Source organism: Melanerpes formicivorus, unplaced genomic scaffold (assembly GCF_026170545.1).
Source record: "Melanerpes formicivorus ecotype bairdi unplaced genomic scaffold, bMelFor1.0.p_v2 SCAF_30, whole genome shotgun sequence".
Taxonomy (NCBI): Eukaryota; Metazoa; Chordata; class Aves; order Piciformes; family Picidae; genus Melanerpes; species Melanerpes formicivorus.
Genome location: NW_027142382.1, coordinates 7,047,385 through 7,068,519, shown reverse-complemented (window position 1 = coordinate 7,068,519; position 21,135 = coordinate 7,047,385). Strand labels below are relative to the sequence as shown.

The window sequence follows — 21,135 nt, the reverse complement described above, 5'->3', positions numbered from 1 at the left end:
ATGTGCTTCTTCACAGTCTATCACCCATCTGCAGGCATTCACACCTGTGCAGTGTGGGACAAAAAGAAAAGATCTCCTCTGGTGCCTAGCACTGGTAGTGTTTTACTCCCACACAGACCAGCTGGAAAAAAATAATTTAAAAAAAATAAAAAAGGAGACTTTCAAACTGTATTTCTGGTTTTGTTGAAGGCCTCTGTCTCGGTCCGGAGACGCAGTTCTTTTAAATATTCCCATGCTGTGAAATGAGAGGCACAAACGAGGCCAAAGTATCAACAGCTAGACTATTTATTGCATAAATAAAGTGGACATAAGAAGGGGAGAGGGAGAAAATAGAGAGGGAGAGAGAGAAGAGAGAGAGAAGAGGAAAGGAATTATATTACCACACCCCTCACCCCCCCAAGACAGTTTGAGTCTGTGGAGGAAAGGTGCTGCAGGAGATGTTGGGTTGGTACAGGAATGGTGTTGAGGCTCTGGCTGGAGAAGAGCTGTGGTCCTCTGGGGAGATGTTGGGTTGGTACAGGAACGGTGTTGAGGCTCTGGCTAGAGAAGAGCTGTGGTCCTCTGGGCAGCCTCTTTTCTCCATGAGTTGCAGCAGGCAGAACTTTTCCTCCTCAGCGGCATGGTCCTTCTCCTGTGTTTTCCTTCATCTCCGTTTTTCTCCCACAGTAGCCAGTAGTGGCTCCAGTCTTTTATACAGTTTTTTAGTCATTAGGTATGTGTCCAAGTATTGTCCCCAAGGAATTCAGAGGCAAGGAAATCATCCTTAGGTAAATGTCCAGGTATCATTCCCCTGGAAATATTTCTGTGTGTTTGGGCAAGGTTCTGGATGGAGGGGGGGCCTCCGCCTTCTCTGTCTCCATCCAGACAAACCCCCACACTCCTTACACATCAGGAAACAGGTGGTGAATCCATTGTGTCACCCTTCCCAGGGTACTTGATGGGTGGAGATTATCTTGCCCTAAAGGTGTGATGGCTGGGTCCTTGGGTCCATTGTTGTAGTCCAGTGTTATTCACGATGCAATCACAAGCTGATTTGCATCCAGGATTGGTCTTTGCACCTTCCTTCCAGTGGCTCTGCCCAACACATATCAGCAATTGTCTGGGCAAGCAGCAAGTGATTTTAGCTTTGTTGAGCCACACCAAGAGAGACAAACTTTTAGTCTCTCACAGCCTCCTCACAGCTGAAGACCAAAGTCTTGTGTTTAGACCAGGTAGTCTGCCTGAGTTAATTTTGTGACACAGCTGAAATCCGTTTTCCTGTTGATCCTGAGCCTTAAGTGCTAGGACCTTTGTTCCTTTTACCCGTGTGAAATACATGGTTACTGAAGTTGCTTGGAATAGTTTTGCAGAGAGCATCACAGGAGGAGCTCTCAAACCTCAGAACAGAACGTTCTGGGCTGGAAAACAAAGAAATCTTACACGCCTTGCTGTACTTAAATGGTAGCTAATGTTTGGTTTGGGTTTGTTTAGTGAGGATGTTTTGGTTTGGTTTTGTTCATGTGGGTGTGGGGGGTTTCTTTTGTTTTGTTTTCTTCTGATAGGTGTGGGATTTCTATTGCTTTTTTTAACTTGTTTTTGGAAGTAATTAATATGCTTAAAATTATATCAGGTAGTGATATCAGGTAGTGATAGGACTAGGGGGAATGGAATGAAGCTGGAGGTGGGGAGATTCAGGCTGGATGTGAGGAGGAGGTTCTTCACCATGAGAGTGGTGAAACCCTGGAATGGGTTGTCCAGGGAGGTGGTCGAGGCCCCGTCCCTGGGGGTGTTTAAGAGCAGGCTGGATGAGGCTCTGTCCAGCCTGATCTAGTGTGGGGTGTCCCTGCCCATGGCAGGGGGGTTGGAACTAGATGATCCTTGTGGTCCCTTCCAACCCTGAATGAAACTATGAAACTATGAAACTATGAAACTATATTCCAAAGAAGAGGGATAGGGGGGAAATTACCAGGGAGGGAAGGCAAGAAATGTAAATCCATCTCAGGTGCAGTATTAGCTGACTCTCTTGGTTGTGGTTTTGGTGTTTTTTTCTTTGTCATGCCTCTGAACAATGACATTTCCTTGGAGATCGATGAATTTTAAAGAGATAAGTGACAAAAGGCATCATATCTTACCTGCTTTTTCATTCTCATCTGGTAAAAGCAAATGCAATAAAAGACCATAGCACAGATAGGCAGAAGGGGTAGAAAGTAGTTTAAATATTTATCTGTGATTAAAAGTATTACTAAAAGGGAGACTGATTGACTCAGTCTGTGCCAAGAGCAATTTTGGAGAGATGGTATCATGGCTTGCAGCGTTCTTTCTGCTCTCTCAGTTCAGCACTGAGAGCAACTATTTGGTGATTTTGTAACCAAAACAAGGAGGACTCAGCTTTCTTCTATGCAAGATACAAGCCAAGACCTCACTTTAATATCCAAAATAAAAGAGTAATAATTTGATCCAGCTGCTATGCCTAACCAGCTCTTTATTCTCCAAGTGGGATGCAGTTGTTTTGCCATGTACTAGCTTGATACTAACTCTTCAGTTTTCTTGACTGTAGTTCTCATATACTGTGTGCAAGTAGCCACACACTGTGAGGCTTTGTTGGATTGTTGAGTGTCACAGTGGAAATACACTGCAGAGTTGGAGTTACAGCAAGGGAACAGTTACACAGAAGATCTTAAGTTTTCTCTTGCTGTTTTTCAGATATTCATACTCCTAGCATATGAAGCTGGCTTTCTTTTAGGCCTTGCAAGGCAGCTCTGGGTATTGTGTCTAACAGAGGAAAGCAGCAATTCCTGGTTATCATCCTGAACTCCAACCACTTGTGCTTGACTCTAAAGCCAGTTGGATCTCACATATTTAAGGTCACTGTTGGCATTCACTGCTAACCAGTTTTGAGTTCAGAGCTATGCAGGGGGGGATTTATGGTCCACAGTATCTATCTGGATCTTTTGCCTTTCCCCTTTCAAAATAGTCCCTCTTTCTGGGACCCCAGGTATCCATCCTTAAGTTAGTGGCACTCTTTTTTTTTGAACAGGAGTAACTGGCTTTTCCTTCTGTCCCTCTGCAGAATCTACTTTTTGGTTGTATATTCCCCTAGGAGAGTAGAATAACTACAGGGTCGTGGGATTTGCCCCTTGTTCATTATGTCACATGAAGTTACCCTGGGGAAAGGGCTCATGTTGATTTCTGTCTTGCTGTCGGTTTTGATTTTGTTTGTTCCTTCTTGAACATAATTCAGTTCCTAGTGAAACAGTGATTCTCTGCTGAGCCTCCCTTGAGAGCTTCCCTAGGGCTTTTTTAGCCTCCAGCCACCCTGTGATTAGACTTTGAGTTGTGTTACCAGGTAGTAAAAACGATCCTTTACATACCCTTGGAAGTCATTACTACAGAGTTTGGGCAATGTCCCTACCCTCTGTGGGTAATTTAACAATTCCTGGGCTAAGCTGGGCTGTTGTTTCCATATTTTTCCCTATTTCCCTCCCTCGGTGGAGGATCTGTGTGATACAGATCCGGTGCACTGACTGTTTAAGACAGCTTGACATAGGAAGCTTACCTCTTAGTTAAATAGTGAATGTGCAAGATCCCTCTGTAGGAATGGCTCCTGAGAGTGTCTAGATTGTCTGGACAAGCAGTCATAGTTATTTTTTATGGCCATGTGTAAGGTGAATGACTGCTCTTCTAACTGACCTTGATTCTGGGTGAAAGCTGCACTCAGTTTCACTGATGGGCACAATGAGGTAAAAAGGACTCTGTTGTGTCCTTGCATGGGCTTCTTTGCAGTGCCAGTAGAGGATGGGGGAAGAGGAGAAGGCAGATAATTTCTCTGTGAAGCTACAGATGTGGTAGAAAAAGTATTTGTCAAATAAGGCAAATACTTGAGTTGTAGTCCCTCGCAGAGACGTAGGTGTGCCTAGCTGTTAGGCATTGCCATTTTGAGCATCACTGTGTTCTGCAGTGGAACTACAGCCCTAACATGGGAATCCCTCACTTGGTCTGTATCTTCCCAGAGACTTTTAAAAAGCATTTACTAGAGAGAGAATTGTAGTGGCTGATATGAGTCAGTCCCCCAGCCAGCTGGCAGTGAGTTGTGTTTTAGAGGATAGGCCTTTGTGAGCTGAGGAGAGCAAAATGATCCATCTGCTCACCCTCCTGTGGGTGTATTTGCATTCATAAGAAGGAAAACTGAAAAAATGTGCTTATCCTAGGCTCTAGGCACCTTTTGGCTGTTACTCTAATAACACAGTTTAGAGTGATAATCAAAGCCAACAGTTTTCATCACTCAATTTGCTAACTCAAAGAGCAGATGTTAAACAAAATAGCATTACCTTCTCGCAGGGGTAGTGTGGAAGAAGGTGCCTCCCTTAACATTTCACTTGTCCTCATTCCAGTTAGCAAAACTAGAAGCTTTTTAAAAACTCTGAATTGAGGGAGGTTGGAAGAGTTGAATTGGGGAGCCTTAATCTAAAATCCTGAAGGAAGTCTCCTCCTACACAAGGGAATGATGACTGCCTTCTAGATGGGCAGGCTTTGGTGACAAGGTCCGTTTCCATTTTTCAACAAATGTTGAGAGTCTGCCAAGGGTGATTTTCCTGTTTTATTGGTTTTCTTTTTCCACCCCTTGAAACTGGCAGCCATGGGACTTGGCCTGTTGTTTGCTGAAAGCAGTAAGTTCACCTTCTCCCAAGTAACTTTACCTGTACTCTGCACTGGTTAGGCCACATCTTGAGTCCTGTGTCCAGTTCTGGGCCCCTCAGTTTAAGAAGGACATCAAGACACTTGAACATGTCCAGAGAAGGGCAACAAGGCTGGGGAGAGGCCTTGAGCACAGCCCTGTGAGGAGAGGCTGAGGGAGCTGGGGTTGTTTAGCCTGGAGAAGAGGAGGCTCAGGGGTGACCTCATTGCCCTCTACAACTACCTGAAGGGTGGTTGTAGCCAGGAAGGGGTTGGTCTCTTCTCCCAGGCAACCAGCACCAGAACAAGAGGACACAGTCTCAAGCTGCACCAGGGGAAGTTTAGGCTGGAGGTGAGGAGAAAGTTCTTCACCGAGAGAGTCATTGGTCATTGGAATGTGCTGCCCAGGGAGGTGGTGGAGTCCCCATCCCTGGAGGTGTTCAAGATGGAATTGGGTGGTGGCACTTGGTGCCACGGTCTAGTCCTGAGGTCTGTGGTGACAGGTTGGACTCGATGATCCTCGAGGTCTCTTCCAACCTTAGTGATACTGTGATACCTTTCATCCATTTCTCAGTCGAGCATACTGTCTTGTAATTCTTAAGAGATCATTTAAGGATCAGAGTACATGTATATTACCTGTTTATATTGCATTTATGATAATCATTTGCCTCTTCCAGTACCCAAAACTATGCTGTTTTTGTAAGGAAATCTATCAGCTGACATTGGATGTTTAATGAGCATCCATGGCAATATTCTGCTGTGGTTACTCCATTTGTTACATGCAGGTCCCAGTGGGCACTTTATCTGCTGTGTGCAGCAGTGCTGCATGCCTGTCACCAGACAGATCCACAAACCTGATCAGCCATGTTATCTAATTGTCACTCTTTCTATATGTTTTAATAGTATGAAATACAAACCCCCACAGATTATACTGACATCTGCCTCCAGTGAAGTCTAAAATACATGTTTATCCCCCCTCCACACAGGAAAGGGATAGTTGTATGGGCTACATGAGAAAACTTGCAGGAGGCTTGTGTGTGCTCTACTTGATTTGTTGATACATGGACAGTCTCAAACTTCTGTATAGTCACTCTAGATCCTTTGGGAAACAGAGATGCTAAGAGAAAGTTAAGCATGCTAACTCTTCTGCTGGCAACAGTGTTTTACAGAGAGGAGATGGAAATGCTTTCTGGTACTTATATCTGATACAGCTCCTCCAAGTGTATAATGCCTGTGATCCTAAATAGAAAATCTAGCTCTTGAAAGGTTGTCTGGCTTTTACTTTGCAGGTTATGCCCACTGGAAGGGTCAAGTGTTAAACTCAGATGAACTTCATGAACTGTACGAAGGACTTAAGCTGAACAAGGTCAACCAGTATGATTATGTACTCACAGGTAAGAAGATCCTGTTCTTTGGAGTTCCCATGGGATGTAAACACAAGTAAAGAAATATAAACTATTTCCCTCCTTTGATTCCTCCTGCAATTTCATCTCTATATTATAGTGGCAACTGCTCATGCTGTTCAATTTGAAGCAGCCAGCCTTCTTCAGCCCAAAGGTTGGAACTGAGTGGGCAAATTGATCCCCTGGTATGGTTTACAGACTGGTACCAGCCAGTCAGGAACAGGCTGAATTAATGTTGTGGGAGTGTCTCTGCTGAAAAAAGGCTGAGGAATGTCAGAATATTAGTTTTTAATTTATTATCAAGACATGAGTTTAAAGTTAGGAGAAAGGGTTCCAGTGCTGGCACTCCACAGTACTCTCACATGATTTTAAAGACAATTGTCTGCCCTTGTTTTTTCTGCTTTCAAAGAAGTAGTGCTTTGGATACAGAGCAAAGTATAAGCAGGGCTGGATTTTGGGTTTGACTGTGTCCTATCTCTTTTTTGGTTTGTTCTTTTTTGCTCTTGTTACTGTGTAGGTCCTCGTGAGTGGATACAGTTCCACAGGACGTAATGACCGTGGCAGAGTTTTCCTGGTGCCAAGTGTTTATAAATACAGGCAGAGAACTTCCTTTAGAATGCTTTATAGAAAAGAGAGGTTCTGTGTGCAGTTTTTATTAAAAACTGTTTCTCATCCAGTTCCTGCTTCTCAAATGTGGATTACTGACCAGGTTTCATGTCAGCAAGAGCCATGCATCTGGTTAAGATTACAGTATTATTCTTTTATAGCAATGAACAGTCACTTTTTAGAATAGAATAGAATTAACCAGGTTGGAAGAGACCTTTGAGATCATCGAGTCCAACCTATCATCCAGCGCCATCTAATCAACTAAACCATGGCACCAAGCACCCCATCAAGTCTCTTCTTAAACACCTCCAGTGATGGTAACTCCACCACCTCCCTGGGGAGCACATTCCAATGGCCAATCACTCTTTCTGTGAAGAACTTCTTCCTAACATCCAGCCTGAACCTCCCCTGGTGCAGCTTGAGACTGTGTCCTCTTGTTCTGGTGCTGGTTGCCTGGAAGAAGAGACCAACCCCCACCTGGCTACAGCCTCCCTTCAGGTAGTTGTAGAGAGCAATAAGGTCTGCCCTGAGCCTCCTCTTCTCCAGGCTAAGCAACCCCAGCTCCCTCAGCCTCTCGTCACAGGGCTTGTGCTCCAAACCCCTCACCAGCTTTGTTGCCCTTCTCTGGACACCTTCCAGCAAGTCAACCTCCTTCCTAAACTGAGTGGCCCAGAACTGGACACAGTACTCAAGGTGTGGCCTAACCAGTGCTGTGTACAGGGGCAGAATGACCTCCCTGCTCCTGCTGGCCACGCTTTTTAAAGGTAAAGAGAATGATACTGCCAGATGTGATTGATTTAATGGCATCTGCGTGTAGGAAGGTGCTTTCTACACAGGGTGAAATGGAAACTTTCAGTGTATGGATTATAATTCCAAAACAGTTTAACTTGAAGGGTGTGGCATGTCTGAAGAGTTATTGTCAGCTCTGTTTCAGGGAATATGTCCAAAGTAAAGGAGACTAAATAGAAGACAGACTGAACTGAGATTAAGAAATTAATGTCAGCTTAAATGGTTTCTTTGTGATTGAGCAATAGACAAACAGCCTTTCTTTCCTTAACAGAACTCAGACAGAAGACATTTCCAGGAACAGCACACTGAATTGCAGGAGATGTTAGTATGCAACATGTGTAAATAATGTTTCAATACTTCTTTAGCTGAAATACTCCTTTTCTATTTTGCTTTCAACTCTTGGCAGAGGCCCCAACTCTTTTTAAAGCAACATTCTTGAAAATCTACTTCAAAAGTGTCCTTTTTTTCTTACTTCAAAGGGTATACAAGAGACACATCCTTTCTTGCAATGGTGGTGGATATTGTCCAGGAGTTGAAGCAACAGAATTCTAACCTAGTGTATGGTAAGGATGTGTATTGTCATTCTTTCTGACTCATCATTTTACATGTCCAGAATTCTCATGTTTTTGGGATGAAAATGTTCTGGTGTTATCCAGCATTTCACAACCACCTTGTGCTCTGATCTGACTGGGAGCTGATGAGGCTCCAGTGAAACTGTGTTTCAGCATTGCTGAAGTGTTGACGGGGTTGGTTTTTTATGCCTTTCAGTATGTTACTTTCATTGTGCTACCCAGAGGAGAATGTGCCTTGAGGACTGCTTGTCTGTATCAAAGAGAAGCTTATAAAATCCCAGCCAGCTGCTGCTGTTCACAGTTCAGAGGCATAGGCTGTAGGTGCTGATAGCTGAAACCTCTCCTTGATTTCCAAGCCCATTGAAAATGGGACAGACCCTTGAGTTGCCCTGCTGTGGTTTCAGAAGTGTCTTACTGTGCCTTACAAGCTTCATAATTGAGCTTTTCTAACTCTGGTGCCCTTTGCTAAGGTTACCTAGGAGCACTTAAAGAGCAATAGACTAGCAACTGCTGTCACTAACGTGTCAGTCAGGCTTAAACTTCTAAGAGAAGACTCTTCTTTTTTCCTTCCTGACTCTCTGAGTGAGTCAGGAGTTTTGAACATAACAAGCACAGGCTTGAATTGAGCAAAGTGCTTACAGTGAAAGGGCAAAGTCATGGGAATTTAGTGGGATAAAAAGCTGTGAATGATCATAGAATCAATAAGGTTGGAAAAGACCTCAGAGATCATCAAGTCCAACCTATCACCCAATACCTCATGACTAAACCATGGGACCAAGTGCCACATCCAATCCCTTTTTGAACACCTCCAGGGATGGTGACTCCACCACCTCCCTGGGCAGCACATTCCAATGGCCAGTTGGGTTCAGTAAACTGTACAGTCAGGAAATAGCAAGAAGGATGTGAAGGATTTGCAAGGAGCAATACTGTGGAGTGTGATATGTGTCTTAAAATCAACAGAGCACAGTTCTTACATACAAACATTCCTCTGCTGCATTTTTCTGAGCTCAGGTTCTGTCGCTTTTTAGCCTTTTTTGACACTTGCACTGTCAGATTCTCCAATCTGCTCACTAGTAAGTGAAAGCTAAAAAATTCCAAGTATGAGCAGAAAGAAGAAACAACTATCTGTATAGTGCAGGAAGTGGTCAGATGTTCCTGCTCACTGCAGGGGGTTAGACTAGATGACCTCTGGAGGTCCCTTCCAGCCCAAACCATTCTATGGTGAGAGCAGACATAGGCTTCTAAGACTCTTTGTATTAAATAAACAGACTAAAATGTAAGGAGAATACTCTTAAAATATAAACCAATTTGCCACTCCTTTTACTCACAGAAACTTCCTTACCTGTTGTGTGGACACTGATATGGTGCCTTTGGATTTGTCTTTCTTTCTTAGCTTGCTAAAAGGTCTTCGTGCAATGAGCAATGTTACTTTTAAAAATACAAGACTTAACTGTTTCCAGCCTCACTTTGAAACTAAGAGCACTTGGAATATGTTGCTATTGCTGCTGCTGATTCAGATCCTATGCTAAATGTGTTAGTGTTATTACACCAAGTACAAGTTTGTCTACTTTGGCATGGATTTATTTTCTCCTTTCTTTGTAATATGTTTGGGCTTTTTTAATGTGCACACACAGCATTTTGGGGGGTGGGGGGTGGGGTGGTGTTTGGCATGTATTTTTTTATGCTAAAGTGAAAATAGGACTCTTTTCAGAGCTGTTAGCTTCTTCCATGTTTCTTCCCCACCATGAATTATTACTCCAGAGTTTTGGGTTGGGGGGTGAAGGGGAGGGTTCTCTGCATTTTCCATAGCTAAAGCCCTTTTACTCCCAATAGTCAAACTCATCCTCATCACCTTCAGATATCAGAACATGGAAGCAGGTAGGAGAGGGTGACTGCAATGACAGAATGGTTTGGGTTGAAACACACCTTAAAGATCATCTACTTCCAGCTCTTCACCATGGGCAGGGATATCTCCCACTAGACCAGGTTGCTCTAGGCCCCATCCAAACTGGCTTTGTGGATGCCCCATAGAGGGGGCATCCACAGCTTCCCTGGGCAACCTTTTCCAGTGTCTCACCACTCTCACTGTAAATAATTTCTTCCTAATATCCAGTCTAAGAGTCTTCTGACATTGTCTACCCCTCTTGCCACCCACACAGGGCATCCCAGGAGGACAGTGGCAATCCTTTTTGCAGATGCTGCAGGGTATGGGCACCCCTCTGCACAATGCTCCCACACTACCCAGACACATCAGACATGCAGCTCCCAGCTTGTTTCCTCCTCTGACAGTTCCTTAAGACACATGGCTTACTCTTTCAGAATGGGCAACCACCAGTTATAGATTTTGGGTGAAGGGTGCTGCAAGAGCTGTGAGGGTATGTAGGCTGTCAGGTGCTCAGTGCTGTTATATAGCCCTTACTGTGGCCTAAACCTTATCCCTCCTACCAGGCTCTCTATAACTGTACCCCATTTCTCAAGCTAGATTTATTCTCTTACAGTATGTGATCCAGTGATGGGTGACAAATGGAATGGAGAAGGTTCTATGGTTAGTACCTGAATGTGTGGATTCTCTGTATAGTGAGTATTTGCTATATAAAGCTGTATAAAGATGTACTAAGTTAGTTATTTAATTTCCTATAAGTATTTCTTTAATTATTTAATACGTCTAAAACAGCAAAACTAAGCTGCTTCACCTGGGCATGGTTCTGGATCCCAGCATCAAGTTTGTACATTTAATTTCCTGAGTTTAGTATCTGGGAAGGATGATGGCTGCATTGCCCTAGGACTATTTCTAACTCTTTGCTGATACAACAGGTAGAATACAGACCCTGTCCACAGGAAAATATCCCCCCTCTCTCCCTCACTGGATTCCCCTCATTTTCTGGCACAAGCTCTCTTTTGGCTGGTAGCCTGGCTGGCATTGTCAGTGGTGGTGTGAATTGACATAGCACTTGAACCTAAATTGAGATGACTTATTGCACATGAGATCCAACAGCTGCTAGGCATTGGGCTGTGATCAGTGACAGAAAGGTTCTGTGTGCCAATACCATACTGCATACTGACAAGGAAACATTTTTTGATCAAAATGAGCAAATAATTTCAGTAAAAATGGAATGTGTCAAGACATCAACAATTACAGTGTTTTATGGTTTCTTCTGCCTCCAGCTAGACATGCACTATGAATTCCTCTTTGTCCTTGTACCTTTTTACAGTTTACCTGCTCATAAAACATCACATGAAGCAGCACTTAGTAATAAATTTGCCATTGCTTTTGTGTTCTATTCTTTCATTTTACATCTGCTGCAATATTTATTGCCCTTGGCTCTTTTCTAATGAGAGAGATCTAGCAGCTGTAGGGTCACCTTGGGAAACTTTAGCTGTTGGGAGAAGTCATAACAATGTGCCTACCTATGTCTTTTGGGTAGAAGATAAGGTACATGGAAGAAAAGAACACTGAACATGCAACCCACCAATGACACCCCTGCCATAAAATAGTAATAAAGTCCTTGTTTTCAAATGTCTCAGTTTAGATATAACTTGGTCTAAAGACAGAGTCACCACTTCACTGGCTGCAGGAGTGAGCTCAGTATCAGTATGATGAGTGTTCAGTAGCGTCTAGTGGTCAGCACTGTCATGGGGTTGTACCTGTTGTTGTAGACTGGGAATGGGAGGCAGCAACACGTGGACACCCTGCCCTGCAAAGCTGCTGAGGCCAAGAGAGAAAATAAAACATGGGCAAAAATCTCCATGTAACAAATGGGGTTCTGTCAGAGAGTATCAGCTGCTAGTAAACAATGAACTTCTGAACTTTTTATTAAAAGCTTTGTTAAATTGAACTACAGCAGGACTCAGAAAGGTTGGGGAACCCATCTAAGCCAAACTCCTGGCAGAGCTCTGTTGAGAGCTTTTCAGCTTGAGCCTGTTACGTCTGAGTGTGTCACCTGCTGAGACAGCCAATCTCCCTTTGCTGATGGCCTATATTTAATTAATGAAGATGGGGTAGAGGGGGAACAGAAGGGCAGAAAGGGGATCTTTGACCTTTACTACTTGAAGAGCTGATCATGCCACATAGTATGCTAGCATTTTGCTAGTCTTGGGTGCAACACAGGCAAATTATTTTTCATGTCCATATTGGAACTGCTTTATAGATTAAGTTGTACCAAAAAAATACACATCTGATTCCTGTTCACACATATTGATGTACAGCACGCCCTAGAAATACTTCACTGAAAGAAGGCAGGGAAGCAATGCACAGCATGGATGTTACTTGTTCCTAAGCCCCACAATGCAACACAAGGTGGGCACATCCTGCTGCAGCAAAGGGCCAGTACAACAACAAAATTGTTTCTTTTGGAGGTAAGGGCATGAGAAAAGGGTTCTCCATCTTGGGAACTGTATTTCCTTATGCTGTGCTGTCAGTTTGGTGAGTGGGGACCTGGAAATTCTTCATCCAGGCACCACTTTTTATTGCTGCTAGTTTAAGCCTGTCTGCTTAGCAGTGCTTCCTGTTGCCTCAAGTGAAACAAGGGCTGTTGGTTGTAGTGTCACCAGCTGGAGGACACACTGTCTGCCACTTTTCAGTTGCTGCTGCATAACTATGGAATCATAGAACCATTCAGGTTGGAAAAGACCCCTGGGATTATAAAGTCCAACTGCTGACCCTCCCTAAACCGTATGTCCACACACCACATCTAATTGACCTTTAAACACATCCAGGGTTGGTGACTCAACCACCTGCCTGGGCAGCACATTCCAATGCCTGACCACTCTTGCTGTGAAAAAATTTTTCCTCATGTCCAGCCTAAACCTGCTCTGTTGCAGTTTGAGGCCTTTCTCTTTTGTTCTGTTGCTAATTACCTGTGAGATGCGACCATCGCCCACCCCTCTACAAGGTACTTTTAGGTAGTCGTAGAGAGCAATGAGGTCCCCTCTTAGCCTCCTCTTCTTCAAACTAAGCTGCCCAAGCTCCTTCAGTCACTTTTCAACAGCATGCTAGGACCTGTCAGGTTGCTCAGTGACAGCATGAGTGGTAGTTGGAGGGAAGAAGAGTTGCAGTCCCACATCTCCAATGCTGCTGACATTCAATACTGTTTCTTCTCCCCTAGTATGTGCCCAAGGATCTCCTCCCAGTCTACAGGGACAAAGTTGTACCTGTTGCTGATATCATTACTCCTAACCAGTTTGAAGCTGAGTAAGTACTTACTTCTTTTTAAAGCCAAATCAATGTGGGGATAAAAGCAGGGAAGACCGATACTCATTCTTCTGTTTGTCTCAGTACAGTGCTACCCATGTGTATAGCATATGGATTTCCTGTGTGTTGGGTGTTTTAGCTGCTACACTCAAGTGGTGCTTTTCAGCAAACCTCCAACTGCCACATAGTCAATTAAAAAAACATCTGGGAGTTATGTGAGGAGAAGATTTCTCATGTTTTTCCAGTCTCTCTTTTTTTTGGTTGCCTCTTATCTCCAGAGGCCTGTATCTAGGGCAGGTTGAAAAACAAGAAAGCCCTCACTTCCCTTCCCCATCCTTTCCCTCTCCCAGGGAAATTCTTACTATATGTCAGAATATCAAAACTGAAACAGTTTGACCCAGACCCCCAAAATATGATTGAGGAATACCACCATGGCAATGTTTCTAAGGAGTTAGGAATTTAAATGCCTCCTGCCCATTCTGTCTACATAGCTGTGACTCTTTGGTCAGGAGATAATCTGTTATGGTACATCACAGGCTGTCCCTTAAGGGGACCCTGGGAGCAGCTGCATGGAAGATGGAGAAAAGATGCTTATGAGGGAATTCTGTGATACAGGTTTCTCTAAAGGAGGCAGGTTAGGACTGGTGTGAATCTGCTTTAGAGGCATTGTGTATCTGTGCACATAACTTCTAAAGGCAGAGATCTGATACAGCAGACCATGCAGCTACAAACCATTTAGGCCTGTATGGTGCAGTCCAAGCTTTCCTCCTTTCAGAGAGTTGACAAAGCAATCACTGCCCTGAGAACTTGTGCTCTTTTAAGATTTGTGTTTCATTCTCAGGTTGCTCACAGGCAGGAAGATTCACACAGAAAAAGAAGCTTTAGAGGTAAGTAAGCAAGGAGCTGGATGTGTAAGGTCTCTGTGTTCCTGCCTGCAGTGCTGCAGTTTGGCCATTTGTCTTTAACCTTGGAGTCACTTTGCCCTTTATCCTTTTCATGTGTTATTAAATTGTGCACTCCAGGTGCAAAACACTCTGTTCTGGTGCCAGACTGCTGAAGAAAGTTCCCAAGAGAACTAGAGATAAAGGCACTACCGTGGTAACAAGCAGATCTCTGTGAGCTTGTTTTCCTGCGGTGTAGCAGCAGCAGCGCACATGGCCGGGGAGCACCCGCTGTCCGCTCTGTGGAAATGCGCTGGTTGGGGTGAAAGCCTCGGGTGACCCTGGGCGTTAGAAATCTGCAGGAGTTGCTCCCTCTGCTGTCCACAGCTGAGTCGTGCAAGAGTAAAGCTGATGGGGCAGTCGTTTCTGGTTCTTCCGTACAGACTGTTTGCAGGAAGAGAGCTTACTAGCAAACTCTCACAGGTGTTGATTGAATACCCTCTGAATCCCTTCCTGAAACTGTTTGCTGGTGCTCTGTTTAGTCAAAGGGGATGAGACCTGGGTTGCAAAAAGATAGAGGACACAGATGAGAAATCAAACTGGGAGTGATGCATGGCCTTAAGGTAGTTCCTGGTGAAAGACAGAGACATTTATAGCATTGACAGCTGCTGTCATCACCACAGAGAGATGATGGATGGTCCCCAAATACACTGTACTGATGTGTAAAGATTGATCCTTTCACACAAATGGAAGGAAATAAAAAAATGCAGGATCTGGTAGTGAAGGATAAAATGGGAGCATGATTTTATTGGTGGCTTGAGAGGGTTTGAGCAATTTTTGTTGACTAGTCAAGTGCTTTCAATAATGGACTGATGTTATTTCTTCAGGTTTGGTTTTGATCTTCAAAGGATCACAAATTGTTTAAACAAACAGCAGCTGCAGTGGCACCCTGCAGAGTAGCTGGAGTCTGTCAGCCCACATGTTTGTTGTTTTCTTTCCTCTGGCATCTTCCTGTAGCATGGGTTGATGCAGGGCAGGAAGCAGCTCCAAAGATCTCAGGCCTTTTAATCTCCACCACGCTCCTGCTGCACCATCCTGGTTTTACATTAACCCACTGTGCTGGGCAAGGGTGGTGAACTGTGCTTCATGCCACTAGCTGCTAACTGCAACTCAGTTCTTCTCCTCACTTGCCAGTGGAACCACAGACTTGAGAACACCACCACTAGCTGAGCAGTCATTAGTTTAGGGTTGCATATTTCAGCTGCAAACACCAGTGGCATGTGCTAAGCAACTTTACAGGTTTGTTTTCTCACAGTCTGTCTGGTTCATGTTACAGCTCTTATTTGGGTTTTTAAACAATCTGTTCTGAACAGGTGGAGTTATATTTAGGAAGGGAAATATTTTTAAAGTAGTTGCTTGCAAGGTATGATATTTGAATAAAAGAATCATAGAATGGTCTGGGTTGGAAGGCACCTCCGAAGGTCATCTAGTCCAGCCCCCTCTGCAGTAAGCAGGGGCATTCTCAGCTAGATTGGGCTGCTCAGAGCAAGCTGTCTCTCCAGCTGCATGCCCCATCCAGGTTTATCCTTCTGAGTAATAATCCATACTAGAATTTGCCTCTTGTGGAGGTGATAGGAATTCTGGCACTGGTGTGTGTGGTGACATGCTTTCATTCATTTCTTCAACAAGACTAGTCATAACTGTATCCTTCTAACATAAGAGTAAGTGTGATGTAATGTTAATGCAGAAGGGGCTAAGCCCCACAGCTAGAAACACTGGTGATTGGGTTTGAGGTGAGTTGTGACTGAGAGAGGCAGCTGAGGTTAGTGTTACTCCACAGGATAATTGTGTCAGCCTGCGCTGGTGGATTTACTGCTTCGGTAAAACCCGGCCAGTGCATGTGCAAAGAAGTCTGACAGTTGAAGGCTTAGACTAAAAAAAAAGCAAAGCAATAGAGAATTTAAGGTAGCAGAACTAAATCCTTATCATTCAACTTGTCATGAGTCATAGCTAGTCTGGAGAGGATTTTTGTGGGTTTTGGGTGCTGTTTTTCTCTCTGGAAAAAACCAGTTTTTCCTCCCCTGTATTTTATGCTGAACTCATTATTGAAGTTACTTAGTCTTCTGTCAAATCAAAATCACTTCTGTGGAAAGCAATTGTGGTGTAAGAATTAGAGTCTTAGTGAGTTTAAGTGAGTAACACACAGAGTGGAAATACACCTGTAAGGGTAAGTAATGTACAGGGGCAGTTTGGGGTTTGAAACTGAAGGAGAGAAGATCGAGACAGGCTCACTTGTACAGCCAATTTGGCTCTTCGTTATTGCCAACTCTTTAAGTAGTAGCAGAATAAGTTTTCATGGCCTGGAATTGCTACCTTTCTAGCAAGGGTTTCAAGATAGCCAGCTCAGTTGCATGTGCCTGCATATTTGTTCTCTTATTCTTTTGATAAGATGTTCTAAAAACATGCAGACAGAGGTTCTGATCGCAGCTGAAACAGAGGATTCTTTTCAGAGGAGTATCCAAAGATAACACAAAGAGAGTTGCTTGTATATTTTAACAAGTGTGTTATGCTGAAATGTGGATGTTTTGAGTCCCCTCTTTCAAACAAATTCCTCTAACTCAAGTGTACTCTTTGAAGAGAAACTTTTTTCTCTTCACAAAAGATGCCAAAATAAGATGCTTGTCATAAAACCCCTCAGCACTATGAAAGAGGCAGGGTTTCATCAACAAGTACTCCAGTCACTGATTCCTGCCTTTTTGCTCTTGGAAAGGTAATGGATATGCTCCATGCCATGGGACCAGAGACTGTGGTGATCACAAGCTCAGATCTGCAGGCTTCTCTGGGAAATGACTACCTAATTGCTCTGGGAAGCCACAGGAAAAGTAAGCCATGAACTCCTGCCTTAAAATCTGCTTTCTTTTAACCTGTTCCATGCTGTTCCATGCTTTCGGTTACTCTTTCTGGGAAGTTGTTGTATCAGGCCCATCTGTAGTGGATGGAAGGAATTTAGATCTCTAAATGAGCTTGTCCTAGTATCAGTGGTTAAGTGGGGAAGGCAAACTGGGAGCAGAGCTTGATCACAACACAGGGAGAGCCCTGCCCTTGCCAACAGGGTACAGGCCCACAGTGTCTGGATAATTTGAGCAGAACAGGGGTGGTGATGGCAAGCATGTGCCATTGACAGTCCACTGATCCTCACAGAGAGGTGAGAAAAGCCAAGCCTGAAATGAATTTGGAAAATCCAAACAGTTAGACAGCAGAGCTGTGCACAGGTACACCTACAAGATAGCTTAGCAAAGCTGCTTGTACCGAGTCCTGAACTTCTGTGCAGCTCCTGGGCAAATGGGCAGAGGGTACGTGAATAGCATAGCATAGCATAGCATAGCATAGCATAGCATAGCATAGACCAGGTTGGAAGAGACCTTCAAGATCATTGTGTCCAACCCATCAACCAATCCAACACCACCTAAACAACTAACCCATGGCACCAAGCACCCCATCAAGTCTCCTCCTGAACACCTCCAATGATGGTGACTCCACCACCTCCCCAGGCAGCTGTTTAAGGAAGTTATCCTCCACACACCCTAGGAGCCTCCAGTAATGCTCCCTCACTGCTGTGGTCTGTTTCAATTTCCCTGACATCTGCTAGAAGTCCCCAGTGAGAACAAGGGCTAGTGAGGTGAGACTTCGCCCAGATGCCTAAAGAATATTTAGTCTCTTCATCCTGGTTGGGTGGTCTGTAACAGACTTCCACCAGGACATCTGCCATGTTGGCCCTCCCTCTGATTCCTACCCATAAACCCTCAACCCTAGCATCACCATCATTAACCTCAAAACACTCCCTGAATCAAAATTTCTCGGCTGATATCTACAGCTGCTCATGTACACCCAGGGCAACACAGCTGGTGAGGGGTTTGGAGCACAAGCCCTATGAGGAGAGGCTGAGGGAGCTGGGGTTGCTTAGCCTGGAGAAGAGGAGGCTCAGAGGAGACCTTACTGCTCTCTACAACTACCTGAAGGGAGGTTGTGGACAGGTGGCGGTTGGTCTCTTCTCCCAGGCAACCAGCACCAGAACAAGAGGACACAGTCTCGAGCTGCACCAGGGGAGGTTTAGGCTGGATGTTAGGAAGAAATTCTTCACAGCAAGAGTGATTGGCCATTGGAATGGGCTGCCTGGGGAGGTGGTGGAGTCACCATCACTGGAGGTGTTTAAGAGGAGACTGGATGATGAGGCACTTCACAGTATCACAGTATAACTAAGGTTGGAAGAGACCTCGAGGATCATCGAGTCCAACCTGTCACCACAGACCTCATGACTAGACCATGGCACCAAGTGCCACGTCCAATCTCCTCTTGAACACCTCCAGGGATGGTGACTCCACCACCTCCCTGGGCAGCACATTCCAATGACCAATGACTCTCTTGGTGAAGAACTTTTTCCTCACCTCCAGCCTAAACTTCCCCTGGCACAGCTTGAGACTGTGTCCCCTTGTTCTGGTGCTGGTTGCCTGGGAGAAGAGACCAACCCCTTCCTGGCTACAACCTCCCTTCAGGTAGTTGTAGAGAGCAATGAGGTCACCCCTGAGTCTCCTCTTCTCCAGGCTAAACAATCCCAGCTCCCTCAGCCTCTCCTCACAGGGCTGTGCTCAAGGCCTCTCCCCAGCCTTGTTGCCCTTCTCTGGACACCTTCAAGTGTTTCGATGTCCTTCTTAAACTGAGGGGCCCAGAACTGGACACAGGAGTCAAGGTGTGGCCTAACCAATGCAGAGTACAGGGGCACAATGACTTCCCTGCTCCTGCTGGCCACACTATTCCTAATGCAGGCCAGGATGCCATTGGCCTTCTTGGCCACCTGGGCACACTGCTGGCTCATGTTCAGGCAGCTGTCAATCAGCACCCCCAGGTCCCTCTCTGTTTGGGAGCTCTCCAGCCTCTCTGACCCCAGCCTGTAGCTCTGCATGGGGTTGTTGTGGCCAAAGTGCAGCCCCTGGCAGTTGGACTTGTTGAATGCCATCCTGTTGGACTCTGCCCATCTGTCCAGTCGGTCGAGGTCCCTCTGCAGAGCCCTTCCACCCTCTAACTGACCAACATCTGCTCCTGACTTGGTGTCATCTGCAAACTTGCTGATGACTGACTCAACCCCCTCATCCAGATCATCAGTGAAGATGTTAAAGAGGATGGGGCCCAGCACTGATCCCTGGGGGACGCCACTGGTGCCTGGCTGCCAGCTGGATGTGGCACCATTCACCACCACTCTCTGGGCTCAGCCTCCAGCCAGTTCCTAACCCAGCACAGAGTGCTGCTGTCCAAGCCACGAGCTGACAGCCATGTGCCATGGTTTAGTTGATTAGATAGTGTTGGGTGATAGGTTGGACTTGATGATCTCAAAGGTCTTTTCCAATCTGGTCTGGTCTATTCTGTTCTATTCTGTTCTGGTCTGGTCTGGTCTAGTCTATACAACCCAGAGATACTCAAGATTATGGTTTGGGATGCTCCATCTAGGGTTCAGCAGTCTCCATAAATAAGCAGTTTGCTGAGCAAGCTGCTGCTGCTGTCTCAATGAAGATAGATTGTTGTCAATCCAAAGATAGATGGCTGTCAATCCTTCACGTTCCCTCTGAAGTGAAGTATGTGCAGTATGTAAGCTGTAAAGACTATCCCCACCGGGCAAAGTTCTGAAGGGGTGCATCTTTTAAAAGAGCTGGTACAAAGTTTACAGTATCCCTTAGCATCTATATGCTCCAAACAACAAAGAAATTCACATCTGGTGATCACTTTTAAATTGCAGTCAATGCTGCTATATTGATTTCTGGGTCTGTTACTTAACTCTCTCTCTGTGTTGCAGCTAAAGCAGATGGTACCAGGATAACACAAAGAATTCGTGTGGAGTCTCCTAAAGTAGATGCTGTCTTTGTTGGAACAGGAGACTTGTTTGCTGCTATGCTTCTGGCATGGACACATAAGCATCCAAACAATTTCAAGGTGTGGGAGAAGATACTAATTTTTCTGGGAGTTTAGACTAGGTGGTGGTGGGTGGTGGGTGGGTAGCAGTGGGCGGTGGGTGGTTGGTGGGTAGCAGTGGGTGGTTGGTGGGTAGCAGTGGGTGGCGGTGGGTGGTGGGTGGGTAGCAGTGGGTGGTGGGTGGTTGGTGGGTAGCAGTGGGTGGTGGGTGGGTAGCAGTGGGTGGTTGGTGGTTGTTCTTATTAGCTTTATTGTTTATTTGTTTGTTATTACCATTATTATTGCTGTTAACCTATGACACATTATTTGAAGCCTCTCTTCTGTTTTGTTTTGGTTTTTCCCTCACCTCAGAGGGGGAAAAAACCCAAACCAGCATTTCTCTTTTGCCAAAGCATTTTAGCTACTAAAACTTTGTATTGGTGACATTTCAGTTAGATGGGTTTGGTGACTTTGCCAGATAAGATGTGATTCTCTCTAGGGAGAGAGACTGCATGCATGCTTTTAGTTTTTACCCTCACTTCATAACAGGCATTAAAAATCAGTAATTAAATCTGTTTCTCTCCCTTAAGCACATGGAGTCCTCAATGTCTATGATTTCTAATGCCTGTTTGGGGAGAATTAATCTTCCACTACTAATCTTCACTACTTCACATAGCTGTTATCCCATTTGCATCTTGTCAGCCATGTTTGACTCTTAGCAGCAGTGTTTTTACAGGAATAATACTGATCTAGGCAGCTGAAATTTTACTCAAAGCTATATACATATGATATTAATGCAGATGGCATGTGAAAAGACTGTGTCAGCCATGCAACATGTTCTGCAAAGGACCATCAAGAGTGCAAAAGGTAATTTTTTTCAAGCCTTATTCCCTTGTTCTGTCTGGATTTGCATCAGAAGCAGCATTCAGCTTTCTGAGTTTCCTGACTAAAGGCAGCAATCAGTGCAGAAGCAGTCAGAGAATTTACAGAGGGAGAGCTTGTTAGTCTTGTCAGTGTATGTCCCTTATTGTGTCACCCAAGCCTATTTCTGACAGTACCCAACTGAAGATGTCACTATTCAGCTTGTAGTGGGACTGCTG

General features: G+C 44.8%; 1 protein-coding gene across 2 annotated transcripts in view; it reads left to right on the top strand.

Annotated features, from left to right (window-relative positions):
* Positions 1-21,135, top strand: part of PDXK (pyridoxal kinase) — a 67,703-nt gene that overhangs the window by 37,937 nt on the left and 8,631 nt on the right. For both annotated transcript variants that reach the window (XM_068155167.1, XM_068155166.1), the window contains exons 3-10: positions 5,943-6,047; positions 7,931-8,014; positions 10,522-10,568; positions 13,129-13,214; positions 14,056-14,101; positions 16,866-16,977; positions 19,941-20,077; positions 20,836-20,902. In XM_068155167.1, the coding sequence (XP_068011268.1) occupies positions 5,943-6,047; positions 7,931-8,014; positions 10,522-10,568; positions 13,129-13,214; positions 14,056-14,101; positions 16,866-16,977; positions 19,941-20,077; positions 20,836-20,902 (684 nt within the window). The remainder of the gene's footprint in view (positions 1-5,942; positions 6,048-7,930; positions 8,015-10,521; positions 10,569-13,128; positions 13,215-14,055; positions 14,102-16,865; positions 16,978-19,940; positions 20,078-20,835; positions 20,903-21,135) is intronic.